A 21,013-nucleotide genomic window follows, 5' to 3' on the forward strand; every position below is an offset into this window, starting at 1 on the left:
AGAATAGGTCGTAGAGTCTCGTCCCTTTTTGGTATTAGAAAATATAGGGAGTAGACCACTAAATTTTGCTGATTGACGGGAACTTGTTCTATTGCCTGTTTTTGTAGGAGGGAGATTACCTCCTGTTTTAGTAATGTGGAATGTTCTTGTGACATTGGGCATTGCCTGGGTGGAATGTTTGGGGGGGGGGTATATGTCAATTCTAGGCAGTACCCTGAGCGAATAATTTGGGTCACCCATTTGTCTGAGGGGATGGTCTCCCAGACCTGAAGGAAATTTTGTAGTCTGCCCCCGACCGGAGTGGGATGGTCTGGAGGGAGTGGGGGGAAGTCATTGGGTAGGCGGTGTGGCAGAGCGGGCGGTATTTGTTTTGCCTCTGCCTTTATTGTTATTGCCCCTATAGCCGCATCTTTGATAATCCCTTGTGAAGGTGGACTGAGCAGGGGATTTGTAGGAAGTGGACGCGCTATCTGAGGAGTAGCCTCTAGCCGTACCCCGAAAGGAAGAGCGGCGAAAGGAGCGCCTAGGAGGGTGTGACTGCAGGGCTCCCATAGATTTTGCTGTATCAGTGTCCTTCTTCATTTTCTCGAAGGGCCTCATCTACCTTTGAGCCGAATAGGTGTTCTTGGTCATAGGGATGATTTAGGATGGAGGCCTGTACCTCAGGTTTGAAACCTGATACTCTCAGCCAAGCATGGCGACGGAGGAGGACGCTAGTTGTGAGAAGTTGGCCTGGTATATGATGTTCACTAATTAAAGTGACCACCTTGTACCATGCCAAGCAACCCTTATGGTGTGGTTGTAAGTCAACCTTTTCGGACTAGCTGCCCTAGTGGTAGCGTAGGCTAAGCAGTCTTTGAGGCTAAACTCGTTAAAGCGTGTTAAGCAAGCTGTTTTACCATATGCAACCCCCTTTTATACCAATGAAAGGACACCACACAGATATATATTCAAAATATATGTGTATTTATTACTCAAAGTATCCCCTAGACTCTTTATGAGCACAGGAGCACAAATCGTTAAACAAGAAAGTATTACAATATACAGAAGTTGCACTTTATATGGATGGGCCCTGGTGGCCACTCCGACCATATACTAAAATAGTGGTATAAGTACCACGAACAGGAAAGGGAAAAGGCCTAGGGCCTCTAGAATCGCTGGGCCTACAAGGAGCTAACTTCAGTTAGTGACCAGGAGGTCCACGGGTCGCGTGTGCAGTGAGGAAAGTTACACGCGGGCTCCCATAGGTTTTCAATGGGTGCGTAAAAGTTCAAAAGTTACTGCTAGAAGGGTCTTCTGGATGGACTACGAATTAAGACTAAAAACACAGACACTAGATGTTTCTCTACACTTGGGCACCGGAGTGCCAGCTTTACCTCACCCACAATAAGTGGGTGCATAGGTCTCGAAGTGCGTCGGGTTTCGTCTATCTGTTCAATGGAGCCTGATGACAAAGATGCTGCAGGCGGTCGGTCCAGAAGAGATGCGGTGGATCCAAGGGTGGATCGGAGTTGTAGAAGACCTGAAAGCAGAGGGGACAGTTTTCACAGTCACTAGCCAGTGACCGGCGTGGCACCAGGTAGGTACCAGGCGATGTCGGGTGCAAACAGGCAAAGAGGTGTAGCTTGTCTCTGCAGCCACGTGGTCCCTGAAGGTCGACGACGTCCAGGAGTCGGTTCACGAGCTGTCCCACGCAGGCTCTCGCTGTCGGCGGTGTCGGCGACTCAAAGGAAGCCAACAAGCCTTGGCAAAAGCAGGAGTCGCAGGAATCGAAGAAAGCTGTTAGCTCTGACCAGCAAGGTCAGAGGGGCTGCTCCTTTGGAGGGAAGCAGGGGCCAGTCTGGAGCAACCAGACCAGCATCGTAGTTTTTAAAGTGGTTCGCCAAAATGGCCACTAGCCAACGGGCCAGGGACCGGGCAGGCGCGTCGAGTCGCAAAGTGCAGAGGCGCCCCACGCAGATCGTGGAGATGCTGGAGGGCTCACCTTTGGTGCAGATGCTGCTCGGATGTTGGGCTTCTCAGGACCCAAAGCACAACTCGGAGGGAGCCTCTGTTGTCGCGCTTGCAGCTTGTCGAGTGTCTTCCAAGATGGCTGGCTCCACGTGTCTCGGTGCCTCCACGGGTTCCTTCTTTGCAGGGACTGTGGATCGGGCTGTGAGAGGTCTGGAGGTCCAGGTCTTGTCGGTCTCTGGGCTCGGGCTCCGGCAGGAGGCAAAGCAGACGTCGAGTTGCTGGATGGAGCTTGCGTTAGCAAGATGGTCACTCCCTGACCATAGGGGAGATCTCCTTCAGTCCTCTGTGCAGCAGAGCGTCGAAGTTCCCGTCTTCTTCTTTGTGTTAAGTTGATTCCAGGATGTCTGAAGTCTTAGGACACAGCTCCTTCAAGCGGATTCTAGGGGCCGGACTACCTGCTAGGTCCCTACCTAAGGGTGGGACCAGGAAGGGGGGTGGTTACACCCCCAATCCTTTGTCCAGCTCGCCCCAGGTCTGGGGCTGGTGTGCCCCAAGACCGGTTTGAACTGGCATATGCACCGAGGCTCCTTGTGAGCCTCAGGCATGTCTGATTCTATTCAAGCCCTACCTGACCAATACACAAAATCCTGTCTGGGGTGGTGCACGCACCTCCCCTGGCAGTAAACCCTTTGTCCACGTCTCCCAAGCTGGAAGGACTCCCAGCAGCAGGAGGGCAGACTTGTGTCTGTGGTGGCAGCGTCCATTTTGTGGAGCTGAGGCTATGTCTGATTTTACCCGGGTTTCAGGTTCTGTACATGTCGTGTCGTGTCCCTCGAGAAGGGTGTAATGCTAACCCCGTCGCCAGAATTGGCGAGGGGTTAGTATTCCAATTCGTATGACACCTTACTCGACATGTTTTGATAAAGCCAAACCAAAGATAGCATTTAACCGCGAGGTTCATAATGCACTTAAGAGTATATGGTATGGCGATATCTGGAAACGGTATAAGGAAGTTGTTCCGACCACTGCAGACAGGCTCAGCTCATGCCAGAGCACGATCTCACATGGAACCAAGCACTCTGCCTTCAGGATTGTTAAGGCCTGCCATAGGAGTGACTTATAGGTTAACATGTGTCCCATTTAAGGTTAGGTATAGGTATACTACACCTAAGTAAGAGGTGGTTACACCAACTTACCCCAGCTGAGTGATCAGCCAGTTGTGTCAAATTGCTAGGTCAGGCCAGGGGTGGCACAATACATGCTTCAGCCCCTGGTAGGCCTTAGATACACCAATGCCCTGGGTACCTAGTGCACACTGGTACAGGGGCTCACAGGGTGATCTAATTCCAATTGGTTATGCACCTATAGTGCATAGTGTCAATTTAGTAGAGAGAACAGCAGGCTGGGGGTCTGATTAGCAGGCCCACAGCCTCAATATGTCAAAAACCAGTGAAGCAAAAAGCAAAAATTTGGGGTGACCATAGGATAGCAGACCCTACTCTCCTACACTAGTGTTAATGGCCCTGGAGGCTGTGTCTGCTGCATCTAAGGCACAGCGTATGGAGGTGTTAGTTATAGTCTTACCCTCTTGAATTAATTCCTTGGCCCTATTTTTGTATCTTTCTGGGAGGTGGTGCATTATGGTTTCTAATTCATCATAATGCGCCCTATCGTATCTGGCCAATAGCGCTTGAGTGTTGGCGATACGCCATATATTGGCTGCCTGTGACGCAGTGCGCTTTCCTGACGCGTCTAGTAGCTTTGACTCCTTGTCAGGTGGTGGTGCTTCGCCCGACGCCTGGGAGTTTGACCTCTTCCGTGCAGTGGAAACCACTAGGGAATCTAGTGGCGCTGGCCCTTTGATATAGGCAGGATCTGTGGGGGCAGCTTTGTACTTTTTTTCTATGCGTGGATTAATGACCCTAGCCCTGACTGGGTCCTTAAAAACCTCTGGCGCATGTTTTATCACCCCCTTGAGCATAGGTAGTATGGAGGTAGACCTATGTGCAGTATCAAAGGTGTCGAGGAGGAAATCCTCCTCCACTGGGTCAGTGTGTAGCTCTACCCCGTGATAATGTGCCGCCCTCTGAAGTAGGTGGTGGAAACCTAATGAGTCTTCCAGTGGAGATGGCCTGGAAGGGTAAAGGTCATCTTGTGGGACGTCTGGAATATCTGGATTATTGTAGTTGTCCCATGGGTCTGGGGATCCTGTAGGGGTGGGGTCTTGGGGCACATCCCCTGGATCGTAATATGGGTCCCCCTGATCATCATCGTCTGGAGACGGGGTCAGAGAGCGATGAGGTGGGGGTGGAGAATGTGGAGGGGGCGGAGGTGGAGAGGGTGGAGGAGGTGGGGAAGGCATTCTGAAAGGGGAGGTAGCAGAATCCTTCCTCTTTGGAGGTGGAGGCGGAGCCGGTTTGTCCAAATGTCTTTTTGGAAGAGAGTGCCAAATGTCCAGTCTTTGTATCATTGGTAAGAGTCTTTTGCAAGGGATCCGGTGTAAACAGTTCCTGTGACAATGTTTGTTCCGTCGGCGGCGAAGGTTTCGGGGCCGGGGCCGATGACTTTTTAGGCTTGTCCGTGCCGTGCTTAGCACTGGGCTTGGGAACCTCGGTTTTTTGGTCGGCGCCGAGGTGGGCTTCGGCGTGGAAGTGTCGGTGCCGAGGGCCTTATGTGGTTTGGTCGGTACCGAAGATGGCGTCGGCACGGAAAGGCTGGGTTTCGACCCCGAGGGGTTCGGTGCGGAGCTCGGTGTTGAGGTAGAGGCCGGTTTCTTTTTCGGTGCCGAAGTGTGTTTCTCGGCACAGCTGGAGGGCTGGCTCGATCCCGAGCCGCCGGAAGGCTTATTTGGCTTCTTCACCGGGCCCGAAGGTGGGGTGTGTGAAGCAGTGTCTCTGGTCTTGCCTAGGCCCGGAGGCGAAGGCGTGACCGAAGCCTTTGTGGGTGTGGGCGCTGGTGTGGGAGGGGGTATAGTACTCACAACCCTCTGCGCCGGGGTGACGTCCTCCACATCGGAGTCGTCGGCTTCGGAAGCACTGACGAGGTCCTCTTCGGTGTGCTGCTGTCCCGGATCTTCGACGTCGTCCCCGAAGATGTCGACTGGAACGGAGGTCGAGGAGTGCGCCATGTTTCGTCTGGCTCTTCGATCTCGAATAGTCTTTTTCGATCTGAAAGACTTGCAGGCCGGACAGTCTCGAGCCTCGTGTTCAGGGGAGAGGCAGAGGTTGCACACCTCATGAAGATCGGTGTGGGGGAATTTGGACCCACATCGAGGGCACTTCTTGAAAGGAGTTCTTTCCATCAGCCGGCACCGGAGATTGGGTAGGCCGGAAGGCCGCCGTCGACGACTGGAAGCGAAGATGTGTCGAAGAGAAGGTGATTGAGGAGATCTGGATCTGAACAATACCGCGATAAGCGAGGATTCCGCTTCAATCGTCGAACTGGAAATGTTCGGAACCGGAGCGCGAAGTATTACATCCGAGCCCCATGGCGGAAAAAAACAATCTGAGGATGGAGCCGAAGCCCATGCGCAATACGATCCAAGGGAAGAGTCGCCGACCTCATGACTTCCAAAGACTTTCCAAGAGGAAAAACAAACTGCAAACATCCGGGCCCAACACCAGATGGCGATCTATGCAAAGTGTGTAATCTGCAGCTCATATGCCTCGAACATGTCATTTTCTACCTTAAACTATCTCAGAAACCGGATTCATCGAGAAAGGAATTATTAAGGAGATAAAATTGGTAAGACTAGGTAAAGGTGAAATTAAAATTGTAGGTAAAACTCAAAATTGATATTAGCGGGGGTTTGCTAGCTCATTAGTGTGAATGGTTTGGGCCCAGGTGAGTATTTAGGTATGTGTGTGTTTAACCCGAGCTGGTGACCCGCGCTCTTTCATCACTATATGGGAGAACAGGCTCCACCCCTGTCCGACCTTGACAGAAGATATCAATCAGGGGATCAGTAAACTTTTCCACAGAAGGAAGCGATAACTCTAAGACCATATCTACCCTCCTTAACATATCCGCAAAAGAGAAGCTCGCCTCAGAAGCAAGGCTAGGAGGGGAAAGAAGTCCCGAAGCTAGGGAATACTCCAACCCACTAGTCTCCCCTAGTGCAGACAACCAATTCTCTTCCATAAGGGGTGGAATAGTCCCAGCTATAGTCTTAGCTACAGGCTGCAATAGCCCCGACTCCTCTGTGTTCCATGAGCGGTAAGCCGAAGGACAACGTTTCTCCACACCCAACGCCTCGACATCAAGAGGAGGAGAAATGGCTACGATCGGTGCTGCTGACGCCATTGTTGGAGCCAGTTGATCAAGGATAGATGCCGAAGATGGAAACCCTAAAGGGCTGTGCACCGGCGCTGAAGAGGAATCGGCTGATGCCAACCTGCGCCGACATAATGTCTCAGAAGTCCCAACCTACACCGAGGGTGAACCCGCCAGCGTGGCTACTCTCACCTCCATGGGGCCCGACAGCACTCCAGGGTAAGGTGGAGATCGAAACATAAGATGCAGAGAGTTATAGTAATCTCCTATTTGGGCCATCGATGCCCAGCTCCCGGAAAGACGGGGAGGCGCAGGGTGGAGTTATGTACCGTCTCTTTAACCGGTGAATGGGAGGAGCTGTGAGAGACTGAGTGACCATGCTGCTAAGTCAGGGGTGCCGTAACTTCAACTACCTTCGCTTACCTTGGGACATCGATGGCAAATTGACTTCCACGGGAACGGCTCGGCTCCTGGAACTGTCCTGTGAACGGCCCTCCACACGAGGAGAAAAACCGTGGCTGATTGCGATGCCCCCGAGAACCGCGTCAACTGCGCCACCAGGAGTTTCATTCGACGTTCCTTAGCGTCTTCGGCTGCAACTTCTGACAGGAGCCGCAATCTTCAGAATCATGGTGTTCTCCCAAAGACCACATGCAAACTGAATGAGGGTCCGTAGCCGACATCTGTCATGAACAAGACCCATAAGACTTAAAAAAAACTGTTTCAACTGACAAAATATTTCGAGGTAGGCCAGAAAACGGCCTGAGGAACTGGTTCTCCTGATCCGCGTTGCAGGGTGGAGAAGAAGAAACTGACATCTGTGCGCCGGAGGGGACTTATACTACTCCACTGATGTCACACGGGGTCGACATCAATTCGGTGTCGTATGATGCCGTCCTCCGGCATGCAGAGGGACTTCTGAAAAATTTCAAGATCCAGGGGAGAATTCAAAAGTTAAGGAATCTGCGGCTAGATGTCTCTATCAGATACATTGTTTTAATGTTGCGTATTTTTCAGACATGAATGCAGAAAAATCTATAGTAGTAAATACCTAACAAGGGGTGGGAAGTGGAAGGAACAAGCTGTTGGAGCCCTTGTAAATTAGTGAATGCCCACAAATATGACGCTATTCACAAACTGAACACCCATCCGTCCTCACTATGGAAAAAAGTCGGTGATTTACTTAAGCCAAGGGGCAGAGTATCTCCTCTTCCAGAATGAGGGGGGAAATCGATCACTCCAGATTTGCTGAGTTTACTGCGAAAGGCATTTCTCCATGGGAAAAAATGTTATCATGCAAAGTAAAAAAACGGGCTTTTCCACATTCTGATACCTTTCAAATTGTGTGAAATTGTACACTATCTACAATTCCGCATTAGGGGAAAACAGAGCCTTAAAAAAAACGTCACACAGGTGGAATAGTACGTCTGAAAATGTACACCTAGCGTGGGTTTCCACGAATATTGTTACACCAGTTTAGTGAACTGTAAAAGTACACTCAGGTATATTTGTAGAAATCCACCCATATTTTTTACACTTATCTTTATGAAACAGACCCGATCTCGGTTCTTCAGTTTGGTTATCTGCTAAAATCAAGAGTATGTAGATGCTTCTCTGCTTTCAGGTAAGAAGTGAGGCATAGCTGCATGTACATGCTCGACTTAGAAGAAAAGGACGTGAGAAAATCAATGAATTTACATGTCAGGAGAGAGCTGGTCTTTAAGGTTGTTTACATACCATCAAATAGGTGTTCTGAGCCCTCTTTAAGCAGGCAGCTAACATTCAAAGGAATGAAGAGCTGGGCACGGAGAGGATCCCCATAGAGGTAACTAGGCAGTGCGAAGGGTCCTTCTAAAACTGGAACCAGTAAAAATCCACAGGATGTGGCTTTGCGATGCCATCCCTGGACCTAAGAGAGGGGATAAAGAGTAGGTAAGTCATTTGAAGATGGTAATAAAGATACTGGCACAGTCCTATAGCAGATGGAAGCGAAAAAGAGAAGACAGGTCATTTACACAGATGACTGAATTCTACTGGAGTTTAATTTACACAATTATTAATATCCCTGATGAGGAACAGAAGCACATGAATGGCAGGTAGGGGATTGCAGTGTGGCCTATGTGGCAAGAATTCTGTTGATGTGTGAGATTGACCAGCGTTGTGCCCTTATTCTGACATTGGTTTGTTCAACTAAGAGTGTAGTGGATCGAAGAGGAGTCTGAAATATAATGCATTAAGTTTTCATTAGTGTATTTTTCTGTCTGGCTGGTAGGATGTGGGTGAAGAGTTTGGCCTATGTGGAAAGTGTTTTGGCATCAAGCGCAATGAGAAGGGGAATGCCCTCTGTTAGAACCGGGGTCACCGATTCCGACACGGTAGCTTGGCGCGAGGCAGGAAGGCACCCAAAGGCAATGTGTTAAGCAGTTGTGCAGCACACACTCACACTGACTCAGTAATGCGCACGCAATGAAGAGACACCACACCAGGCTGATTTATAAAACGAGACTCTTTATCTAATTCAGGTCAGAGCAAGTAAATAGGGCAGATAATCTCAGGGCAACAGTAAATTCATTTAACTCTAAAACATGAGCAAATTCATTCAAGTGCATCAGAACAGTAGGACTGTGTGCCGGTAAAAAGGCAGTAGCAATAACCTTTCTAAAAGCAAGTATTACTGTAGGTAATGGATTGCATGTTAAAACATAGGGTTAAGTTCATTCAGGTACATCCAATCAATTAGGATCTTAATGCAGGTATGCAATTAACATAGGAAACATTTCTTACTCAGAGCAGGTACTTTAACTCATTCCGGTACATAGCAGAAGTATTAATCTCTAGGCAGGTATTGAGACACATGAATAACAACTCCTGCAGTACACAACCTTAACCCAACCGGGTATTCAGGCTAATTTGGGCAGGTAAGAGCCATCGGTAACCAGGCCAGATCTATATCCGATTTAGGGCCCGGCCTCCTGCACTTAATCACAGAGGGAGCAGTCAGAGGTGGAAGTACAGTTGGGCATCTGCTCCTCCCAGTTATACTCAGAGCTATGCTGCACAGGAGCGCCGTCCCCTGGTCCCCCTCACTCACCACTCTGTCTTGGCAGGGGATTCCAGGCCACAAGTAGCGCCGGACGCCTCCTCCTCGGTCAGCCCGCTCCTTACTGCACGTGGGGGCTTCGACCAGGGGAGGCGGTTCGGCACGCTGGCATCGATGGGTGGAATTACGGGGCTCCCTTCCGGAGGGGCGGCAAGACTCTCCTCTGTCCCCCGGAGCCCCTCCGATTCGGCAGGAGACAGGCCCCGGGCCTCGGTAGGCCTCGAGACCCGGGAGCCAATCCTAGCATGGCCTTAGGGGGGGCGCAGTCGATGATGCGTCCGGCGCCCCGGTTACCGGGCAACGCCTTCCCTCACTCGGCAGGCCTAGCGTGGCCTTGACAGCAATCGCGGCATTCACTTACGCGGCGCCTGGGCGGCAGCGGTGATTTGTGCCTCAGCTTCCCTCCTTCAGCGGCCCCGAGGCTCCAGCGGTGAGTCCGGTCACAGCGCTCCTTTAATTCACAGCGCAGGGGCTGCGGCGGTGATCCTGGGCACAGCGCTGTCTCAATTCAGGGCGCAGAGGCTGCGGCGGTGATTTTGGCAGACCGTTCTCTCTGCGCGGAGGGGGCACAGCAGGTGCGCGCTGTACAGCGCTCCCCCGAGCAGCCGGTACTGGCAGTATAGCGCTAGGGGGCACAGCGCTAGCAACAGGGCGCAAAGTGTGGGTTGTAGTATCTTGGTTGCAGGGTCTTGGTTGTAGTATCTTGGATGCAGTATCTTGGGGGAGAGGGTAGAGGTAGAGTTGGCAGGCCCAAAAGGCAGGATGGTTCCCTGCGACACACTAGAGTTGGTCTCCTGGGTTGCCCCCTCACTGGGCAAGATCAGCAGGCTGGCAGAGTCTCTCAGCTATCTTGGGTACAGCAGGGCCTAAGCTGTCAGTCTCAGTAGTGTAGGTTCCCCCTAGGCCCAACAGCCTATACTCCGGCAGAGGTTCCCCCAGGTCCAGTGGTGCCCCAACTGACTAGTTAGGTTTCCCTCCTTTCATCTTATACCCCTAGGTCAGGTGACCCTCCTGAAAGGCGGCAAAATATAACTCCTCCCTGGGCTGGAAGGTTCCAGGGGCTTCTACCATGTCTGTCTATGTGACAAAAAAACCGGGACGGCAAGGATACAGTAACAGTATGTCCCAGCCTGATCCTAACTACTGGTGCGTGTATGTACAATGGCCACTCCGCAGCAGCAGGGGCCTGTGTCAGCCATATTATTAGGGGAGAGCACCTGCACCACAGCACTTTTTGGCAGTGGTAAGGCGCCCAGAGGCCGAAGTCCAACATAAAGATGGTGGCAAAAATTAGGCGAAAAGGGAAAAAACGGGGTAAGAAAACCCTAGGGCTGACAGGTCTAACACCCTTCATCTGTTACTATGATTGTGTAGCTGCACCGATGCCTAAAGTGGAATGAGAGCTATGGACAGATGTGCATGTAGTCTTGCTTACTATCTATCAGAAGGTACAGGTTCTGCCTTCTGGATGAGTTTGAGTGGTATAGGAGTAACCCACAGGAATGCCTTTGTTACAAGTAGCCAGGATATCTTCCACAGAGTTCACGCAGAGATGCAATCCACAGTCATGAACTGGGAACAAGCAGCCCTGATAAATACACTGTCAAGTCCAAACCAGGAAACCCAGAGAAGCTACCCACAGGTACATTCTGGTTACAGACAGCACCAGCCAAGAGGTTAATAACAGGCCTGTTATCCCACATCTAATAAAACCTAGAAAATCTGAAAAGGAAAGAGAAACAAATGTAGGAATATCGAGGCCTGTGAGTCGCAATCAGTCCTTTATCATCAACAAAGAAAATAAAACATTTAAGTATTTGCTCACTAGTGTAAATGTCCTAAGGAGCCCATTTAAGAGATCCTGGTGTGCAATGGACACACCCTGGAAGTCATAACTCAAATTAGGGAAAGGTGATACACTGCTATACTAATGGCAGATGAGGAACCACACAAGTACCAAATGACAAAGACAATAAAAATAACAATAAAGGCAGCCAAGGGAACTGCTCCTTAGAGGCCATCCAGGAGCAACAGATGACCAGCCGAAAGACATGCACTTGTTATAGGCAGCCACAGCAAATACTCACCAGGATCCACCCAGGAGTGATGAGGAAGCAGCCAACAGGAATGCAAAGGACACAAGCAGCCATGCCAAGTCTCTATCTTGAAGCAACTTGGTGGAACCAACTAAGCCATTATCTTGTGCTAAAACATGGTGTTAGTAGTAGGGGCATGGTATGGAAGTATGGAAGGGATATAATTAGTAGGTTAGATGATTATCAATGGTTAAGTCCAACAGAAGGGGTAAATGAAAGGAATTTCATTTACACAGAGGGATTGAATATGCTACTTACCAGTATGCATCTGTTCTTGGCATGTAGGGCTGCTGACATTCATATCTGTGCATAGATCGCCGCCTAGTGTTGGGTCCGGATGTTTGCACGTTGTTGTCCTGGAAGAGTCTTCGAAGTATCCTGAGATGGGTGACTCCTCCCCTGGACCACAGTGCGCATGGGCATCCTCTCCATCCCCAGATTGTTTTTCGCCATTGTGGCAGTGATGGAGTAGATACAGGAAGTGATGACCATGCTATACAGTAATTCTGAGAGCTGCAGCTGCTACAGGCGCCGGGGAGGAGGGTGGGCGATATGAATGTCAGCAGCCCTACATGCCAAGAACAGATGCATACTGGTAAGTAGCATATTCAGTTCGAGGCATGTGGGCTGCTGAATTCATATCTGTGCATAGAATACACAGCAGTACCTCCTATTAGCGGCGGCTACCCGTGCCAGCTGCAGCGGTCTGAAAAAGAGTTTTGAGAACAGCCTGTCCTACAGCTGCCTGCTGTTTTGAGTGTACATCTACACAGTAGTGTTTGGTAAATGTATGTATAGTGGACCATGTGGCTGCTCTACATATTTCCTGTAAAGGAATGTTTCCCAGGAAAGCCATGGACGCCCCTAACTTACGTGTTGAGTGGGCTCGTGGGGGAATCGTTAATGTGCGCTTAGCCTTTTGATAGCAAATTTGAATACATTTAACGATCCATCTGGCTATACCTGCTTTGGAGATGGCGTTGCCTTTGTGTTGTGGAGAAAAGGCAACGAAAAGTTGTTTTGTCTTCCTAAAGTCTTTAGTTCTGTCTATATAGTACATGAGGGCCCTTTTGACATCTAGTGTATGTAGCATTCTTTCAGCGACATTTTGTGGATTCTGAAAGAAAACAGGCAGTTCAATAGTTTGATTCATGTGGAACTGCGATATTACTTTAGGCATGAATTTGGGGTTGGTACGCAGTACGACCCTGTTTGCGTGAACCTGTATGAATGGCTCTTGAATGGTTAGTGCGTGGAGCTCACTAACTCTTCTTAAGGAAGTGATTGCTACTAGGAAAGCTACTTTCCAGGTGAGGAATTGAATCTCACACAAGTGTAGAGGTTCGAAGGATGGACCCATTAGTCTGGTGAGGACCAAGTTGAGGTTCCACACTGGTGCTGGCGGGTGTCTTGGGGGAATTACTCGTTTAAGTCCCTCCAAGAAAGCTTTGATGGCAGGCACTCTGAATAAAGAGAGGTGCTGCCTGTTCTGGAGATAGGCTGCTATCGCGGTTAAATGGATGCGTATTGAGGTGTGTGCCAGATTGCATCGGTATACGTGTAAGAGGTAACAGATTATGTTTTGAATGGATGCGTCTAGCGGGTTGATGTCATTGTGGGTGCAGTAAATGACAAACCTCTTCCATTTAGCTGCATAGCAAGCTCCGGTAGTGGGTCTCCTGGCCTCCTTGATGATCTCCATACAGTCAGGTGGCAGATTTAGGTAGCCAAACTCTAAGACTTCAGGAGCCAGATTGCGAGGTTCAGCTGTTGCGGATCTGGGTGCTGAATTTCGCCATGGCTCTGCGTTAGAAGTGCAGGTTTTATCCGCAGCCTTTGATGCGGCACCACGGAAAGTTCCAGAAAGGTGGTGTACCATAGCTGGCGCGCCCATGTTGGAGCAACTAGGATAAGCGTCAGTGAGTGATGTCGCAGTTTGCGTGCCACCAGTGGTATTAATGGCGCTGGGGGAAAAGCGTACGCAAATCTGCCGGACCTATTCATCCATATCGCATTGCCCTGCGATTGTGGATGTGGGAACCTGGCGGCAAAGCTTTGGCATTTTGCGTTTTTGTTTGTGGCGAATAGGTCTATCTCTGGATGACCCCACTGTTGGAAGTACGGTTGGAGTACTGATGGGTGTAGCTCCCACTCGTGCATTTGGTGGCTGTGTCTGCTGAGCAGATCCGCTATCTGGTTGTCCTTGCCCGGGAGGTGTTCCGCCATGAGGAATATGTTCCTCTGAATGGCCCACTTCCACATGCTCTGAGCCAGATGAGACAACTGTGGAGAGTGTGTTCCTCCCTGCTTCTGTATGTAGTACATGGCAGTCATGTTGTCCGTCCGGATCAACACGACTTTGTTGCACAAGTGTACTTTGAATGCCTTCATTGCTAGGAAGATTGCCATCAGTTCCAGAAGGTTGATGTGCATCTTCTTTTGTTGCGTTGTCCATAGTCCCTGCACTGTGTAATTGAGTACATGAGCTCCCCATCCCTGGAGAGACGCGTCCGCCGTCAGTATTATTTGTGGAACAGGCTCTTGGAACGGTCGGCCCTTGCAAAGGTTTTGTGGATTCCACCAATGCAGAGAGTCGTATGCCCGACCGCTCACCAACACTAGGTCTTTTAATTGCCCGTGAGCCTGATTCCATTGACGTGCTAAGCACTCCTGAAGCGGGCGCATATGTAGTCTCGCGTGCGGGACTATGAAAATGCAGGAGGCCATCATGCCTATCAACTGCATGAACACTCTTGCAGGAAGGGAGTGTTGTGGTTTGAACTTGGAGATCAGCAGTTGCATGCTGTTGACTCTCACTAAATTTGGCTGAGCTTTGGCTGCCAGAGTGTCTATTGTCGCGCCCAGGTACTGTTGTACGTGTGCGGGTTGTAGATGTGATTTTGGGTAATTTAGTGAGAATCCCAGACTGTGAAGAAGGTGAATGGTGAGGGACATGTGGCTGGCACATTGCTGGGCTGACTTTGCCTGAACAAGCCAGTCGTCCAGGTAAGGGTAGACGTGAATGTGTCGTCGCCGTAGATGTGCAGCCACTGTAGCTAGGCACTTTGTAAAGACCCTGGGTGCTGTTGTCACGCCGAAGGGGAGGACTTTGAATTGATAGTGCTGTCCCTGAATAGTGAACCTGAGATATTTCCTGTGTGATGGGTGGATGGGTATGTGGAAGTACGCATCTTTGAGGTCTAGAGTAGCTAGGAAGTCTCCCTGGCTGAGCAGCGGGAGAACCTGCTGTAGGGTGAGCATATGAAAATGCTCCGACAGAATGTAGTGGTTGAGGGGTCTGAGGTCTAGTATAGGTCTGAGCGACCCGTCCTTTTTTGGGATTAGGAAGTACAGGGAGTACACCCCTGTCCCCTGCTGGTTGACGGGTACGACCTCTATTGCACCTTTTTGCAGCATACTTAGCACTTCCTGCTGCAATAATGCTAAGTGCTCTGCGGACATAGGACGGTGCTTTGGCGGTATTGTGGGTGGAGTGGAGGTTAATTCGAGACAGTAACCGTGCTGGATAATATCCCTGACCCACCTGTCCGTGGTGATGGCTTTCCACGTGGACAGGAACCGCTGGAGTCTCCCCCCGACAGGTGTTATGTGATCGGGGGAGAGGGCGTCACTGTTTGTTCTTGGGTGAGGACCTGGCGTTGCCGTAACCGCGTCCTCTGCCCTTGGTGCTGGAGCCACGATATCCACCTTTGTTGTTTTTATCGTAGGTACTCTGTGTGCCCCCTTTATTGTATGTCTGCTGTGACCCCTGTCCTCTAGCTGCTCCCCTATTCCCGGGGCGACGAAAGGAGCCACTACGAAATGTTTGCGTTTGCAGAGCCCCCATTGACTTTGCAGTGTCAGTGTCCTTTTTTATCTTTTCTAAGGTGGTGTCAACTTCTGGTCCGAATAAGTAGTCGGGGTTGACAGGCTGATTTAGGATGTTGTTTTGAATCTCAGGCTTGAATCCGGAGATTATTAACCAAGCGTGTCGGCGTAACATGACGCTGGTGTTTATCGCCCTCGCAGCTGTGTCGGCAGCATCTAGTGCGCACTTAATGGATGCGTTTGTAAGAAGTTGTCCCTCTCTGATGAGGAGCTCTGCTGCCTCTTTGTATTCGTCTGGCAGATGTTGGAGTAGTGACTCTAGCGTGTCGTAGTGTGAACGATCGTAGCGAGCCAGGAGTGCCTGTGTATTGGCAATGCACCAGATGTTTGCTGCTTGAGCTGCAATCCTCTTGCCTGAGGTCTCCAGCACTTTGGACTCCTTGTCTGGGGGAGGAGCATCACCAGTTGTTTGCGAGTGCGCTCGTTTGCGAGCGTTAGCAACCACCATGGAGTCCAGAGGTAACTGACCCCTAATGTACATAGGGTCCCCGGGCGCAGGTTTGTATTTTTTTTCAATCCTGGGGTTCAGCACCCGTGCCCTGGTCGTTTCCTTGAAAATGTCCTTTGCTGGCTTGAGAACACCTGTCAACATGGGCAGAGTCTTGACAGGCCTCTCAGAGGAGGCGAAAGTGTCCACCAAGAAGTCGTCCTCAACAGTGTCAGAGTGGAGTTGCACTCCATGATTGGCTGCAGCACGTTCTATGAGGGCATTGAAGGCAGCAGTGTCCTCTGTGGGAGATTTTTTTGCGCCGTAAAGCTGCGTGTCCTGGGTATCTGTTGCGGCACCCGGGTCTGCAGGGTCATCCCAAGCTTGACCTGGGTCCTGCTGCTCCTCAGGATCTATATCCCTAGGGTAGGTGGTATCATCTCCCATGTAATCCTCCATTGCGTCCGTGTCGGAGGGCGTCGGAGAGAAGGACTGGGGATCCGGATAGGAGGTATGCAGGCGTTCATATAGAACTGGTTCCGACTCTGCTGGCAGTTTCTGCTTTAGAGGGATTCTGTAAGAGTCCAAGGCCTGCTCTGGCGTGACCTTCCGTTTTTGGAGCATGAGTCTGCCGGTGTCGGCGTTGATGAATTGGGACGGTGAAGGCTCAGTAGGAGAGTGTCCAGTAGATGGGGACCTTGTCTGTCGGACACGTGTTCGGATCTCGAACATCTTCGGCGCCGTGTTGGTTGGTGCCGAAGGTGCCTTTGGAGCCTTTTTCGGTCCGGGGCCCGACGTGGACTGGAGGGCTGCCCGTTCTCTAATGCGTTGCAATGACGCCGCAACTTGTCGCACCGAGAACGCCGAAGGTTCTTTGGTGCCGAGTGGTTCCGTTGAGGTAGGCGTGGACTGCTTCGGAGCCACCGGGTCATTGATTCGAGGAGAGGTAGTAGCGGTCGACGGAGTCGATGATTTGACCCGTGTCGCTGCCTTCGAAGTGGACTCCGATGGAGCGGCCATCTTAACTTTGGTGGTCGGGGCCGATGGCTTCGGTGCCGGGTGCTGAGGCGCCTTTGTGGTACCGATGGCCTTCCTTTTCGGGTCGGTACCGATGTCCGCAGCAGCGAGTTCGGCGCCGAAATCCCTTTTAGCGCGTTCGGAGCCGACGGTTTGTGCTGGCGTCGAAGGAGTGGAGGTCTTCGAGGGCTTCGAGCCGACCACTGCTAGTTTCACTTTCGGTTTCTGGGGAACCGGTGCGACGACTGGTTTCGGTTTCGTTGAAGGGAAACCAGTCTTTTTCGGTAATAATGGCTCTTGCTGGATGTTCGAGGCCGGGCCCGAAGCCGGGGCCGAAGAACTGCGGGATTGGTCTCGGGTAAGGCCCGGAGGCGATCCCTCGACCGGAGCCGTAGAATGACGCACTTTGACAGCCTCCGTTTCGACGGGTAGGCCCTGCTCTTCACCAGAGCTATCTTCTTCGGCCCCAAAGGCCTCATCGTAGTCTCCTACCTCATCGTCAGCTTCTTCCCTGTGAAAAAGCGCTTCATCGGCGTCTTCCGATCGGGAATCGTGTTCGGAAGCGGGGCTGGAGTCTATGTCTTCCACGCTTTCAACATCCTCGTCCTCGGTGCTGAAGATGTTGGCCGGGGCCGGTGCCGATTGGTGCGCTTCTAATCTCGCTGCTCGTCGATTCCGGAGAGTCTTCTTGGATCGGAATCGGGCACAGGCCATACATTTCGATTCGTCGTGATCCGGCGAGAGGCATTTGTTGCACACCGGGTGGACGTCGATATGTGGATATTTGGCGTGGCATACAGGACACCGTTTGAATGGGGTCCTCGATTCCATCGTCGATGTAAGGTCGATGGTTGGATTAAACAGATCCGAAAAACTTGAAGAAGTTTGCTAAACTAAGCAAGAAAGCTGTCGATACCGAGCGGGAACAGTACAGACGAAAACTAAAGGCCTTTTGGCCTTAAACTAAATTTTCCTAACTTGAGCTAAGATAAGCACATCCGAACCCAATGGCGGAAAAAAACAATCTGAGGATGGAGGGGATGCCCATGCGCACTGTGGTCCAGGGGAGGAGTCACCTATCTCAGGATACTTCGAAGACTCTTCCAGGACAACAACGTGCAAACATCCGGACCCAACACTAGGCGGCGATCTATGCACAGATATGAATTCAGCAGCCCACATGCCTCGAACACAAAGATACTGTTGCAGCTCTCAAACTCCAATTTATCCACAGATACTAAACTGCCATCCCATGAATGGCCAAAATCTACAGCATCATTCTATGGACTGCCTCAGCATCTGGTTAAACATCAAAGCTTGGCTTGTGCTATCGTGAAACACAAAAAATCTCCTGTATCCTCACATGGAACATTAAAGCCTGCTACCCCCTCCTGCAGAAACTTTGCACGATGCCATTTTGCCTGAAGCTGAAGTTCAAATCCTGCTTCCTGCACACAAGGAATACAAACGCCTGAGGAGAAAACAAAAACCTACTACTTCCTCAGGTAAAGCACACCATCTCCAATTCAACATCAAGGCCTCCCATGGAACACCAAAACCTGTTCTCTTTACCACTTGACACAAAAGACTTAACATACCAGCCTGTAGAATAGCAAATCTTACCAACTCTACCCATAACTCACAAAAGTTTACTATCAGTTGCCATAAAACATAAAAGCTTGACACATTCCCCTAAGGAAACCCAAAATTGCTTGTAATCTCTTATTGTTTGGATTGAAATTTCCCATGCACGATGTACAGACATGTTCTCCTGCCCCAGTTGCCACATTGCATATGAATCTGGGACTCAAACTTTTATTTTGGCCCTAGTTTCAAAGTCATCTAGCATGTGTGCACAAGCCTAGGCTCGGCCATGACAATGTAAGATTTAGGACCTGTCCTATGACCTAGAGGGGTGCACCAAGCATGCTCTAATGGTGGACAGAGAACTACTGTCATGGATGTAGAACATAAAGCGGTGGTGCCAGGATACTGTTATATTATGTTAAATGTATTTCTAAAGTGCACGTATACCCGGAGGTGTCTTGGCGCTAGCTCAACTGAAACCCCAACCTGATACTCATTGGGACCTGAAAAGCTCCTAAATGGGAGCAAGTTCTTCATGGATTCGATGTGAAGGGGTAGAGAGTTCCAAGTTTCGGATGCACAAATCTTCTTTCACCTCAAGAGGTGAGTCTATATTTTGAGGTGGTAGTGATTTTGCTTGCGGCGGAACGTAGCATCCTAGGTGGTCGATACTATTTTAATTTCTTTTCCAAGTAGTCCTAGTGCTTCAAAAGCGATGCAGAGAGCTTGAATTTTTTTTGCTCCATCTAACTGGTAACCAGTGCAACTGTTTGAGTGCCATGGAAGCAGATCTAAATTTCGGAACTCCTAGCAGCAGTCGAGCTGCTTCTTTTTGTAGGGTTTGCAATTTATTCATATGGTTGTTGCATGTTAGTGTAGAGCCCATTACAGTAGTCAGTTCTTGAAAGAACCATGGATGCAACTACTGTTTACTGAAGACTTAAAAGAATGTAGAGGGAGAATCTTCTTTAGGGTCCTAAGAGAATAAAAAGAATCAGATATAACCCCATTTACCTAGATCTGAGTACCAAAGGTAACTATTACTCCCAGGTTATGGATTTTCCTTACTGGGGTCGGAAGGATATCCAGTTCCTGAGTCCACCACAAAGCGGACCAGAAGGAGATTTGGTTACCGAGCAGGATAACCTCTGTTTTCCCAGAGTTTAGCTTCTGGCAATTCTTGGCCATCCAGTCACTGACTGCCTGCATACAATTGTGGAATCTGGTGCACGTGTTCTGCTTATTCTTGGTCAGTGAAATCACAATCTGAGTATCATTGGCATAGGACGCAAGTGAGAAGTTGAATGCTCTAATGAGATTGGCCAAGGTTGTGGCAGATGTTCTCGTCTATGTACATTGATTGTTCTTGACCAATAGGAAAGGATCTCAGGAGAGCAAGGGTGGTTCCTCCTATTCTGATGGCGGCGAATCAGCAGCTCGTGCTTGACCGTATTGAAAGCTGCTGATAGATCTTATAATATAAGTGCTGCGCTCCCCCCCTTGAACAAGGGCTTCTCAGAACACTTCCGAAGCCATGATTAAGTCTGTCTCTGTGCTGTGGCCACTTCTGATTCCGTACTGAGTGGGGTCCAGAAGATTGTTATCATATATGAAGGTTGCCAATTGTAGATTCATTATCTTTGCTGCAAGAGGAAGGTGAGATATAGGGCGGTAACTGTTTGGGTCGGTTGGGCTGAGAGAAGGCTTCTTTATCAGTGAGAGTATGGACACTATCTTCATTTGCATTGGAAAATAACCAGTTTAAAACGTATGTTTGACTATACCTGTTAAAATGGCAGCAATAGTGTCAGGTGCTAATTTGGCCACCGATGAAGGAGACGGATCCAAAGGAGACCCAGACTTCTTTGCTTTAAAGAGCAGTGTAAACAGCTCAATTGTGGGGTTAGTCCTCTAATAAAGAAGTTTTAGTGGAAGAGAATCTGTTGTATACCTCTTCTACTTTGTTTTAAAAGAAACTAGCTAAGCTGTCACCAAATGATTTACTGGCTGCTGGATTGTTGCTTGGGTGGAGGTTAACTTATTAATGGTTCGATAAAGTTCTTTAACCGAGTTTTTTGCAGCCTCTATTTTTTCAGTAAAATAGGAGGATTTGTCTCTTTCAAGCAGTGTTTTATACTCTGCCATATACTACTTTTAAATTTCTTTCTCAGACTGAAGATAATCTTTCCTCCACTTATGTTTGTGCCTTCTGCACCGTTGTTTTTGGGTTCTAAGATTTTGATTAAACCATAGTGCGAATGGTTTTTGTCTCTTGGGAAGGGATATCTTGACCAGGGCCAATGTGCTCACCACAGCACAGATCCATGCTGAATAATTTTTGACTGAAGTATCTACATCCTCTGTCAACACAGGCTGCGACTGCATCAAGATTAAGTTGGTCTTGTAGCATCTTGTGCCAGGGGCGAGTAGTTTGTACATTAAGAAGGTTTTTACCCGTTTGTGATTGGGGCATCCGCAATAAATCAAACATTACTGCCTGGTGGTCAGACCATGTTATTTGGCAGGATGCTGATGTCCTTTAGCCTGAGATTATTTGTGAAAACCCCATCTAAACAATAGCCTGACGAGTGGGTTGGACCTGCAACTGTCTGGATGAGGCCCGAGTTGGACATCAGATCAAGTGAAGCTTCTGTGTCTTTTTCTCTGGGGTCT

The 21,013-nt window shown here is 49.7% G+C and overlaps 1 protein-coding gene across 11 annotated transcripts in view; it reads right to left on the reverse strand.

Moving 5' to 3' along the window:
- The window catches only part of DEPDC5 (DEP domain containing 5, GATOR1 subcomplex subunit), a 628,116-nt gene that overhangs the window by 83,601 nt on the left and 523,502 nt on the right, over window positions 1-21,013 (reverse strand). For all 11 annotated transcript variants that reach the window (XM_085634591.1, XM_085634584.1, XM_085634590.1 and 8 more), the window contains one exon: window positions 7,963-8,134. In XM_085634591.1, the coding sequence (XP_085490717.1) occupies window positions 7,963-8,134 (172 nt within the window). The remainder of the gene's footprint in view (window positions 1-7,962; window positions 8,135-21,013) is intronic.

The sequence above is a fragment of the Triturus cristatus genome, chromosome 11 (assembly GCF_964204655.1).
Source record: "Triturus cristatus chromosome 11, aTriCri1.1, whole genome shotgun sequence".
Classification (NCBI taxonomy): domain Eukaryota; kingdom Metazoa; phylum Chordata; class Amphibia; order Caudata; family Salamandridae; genus Triturus; species Triturus cristatus.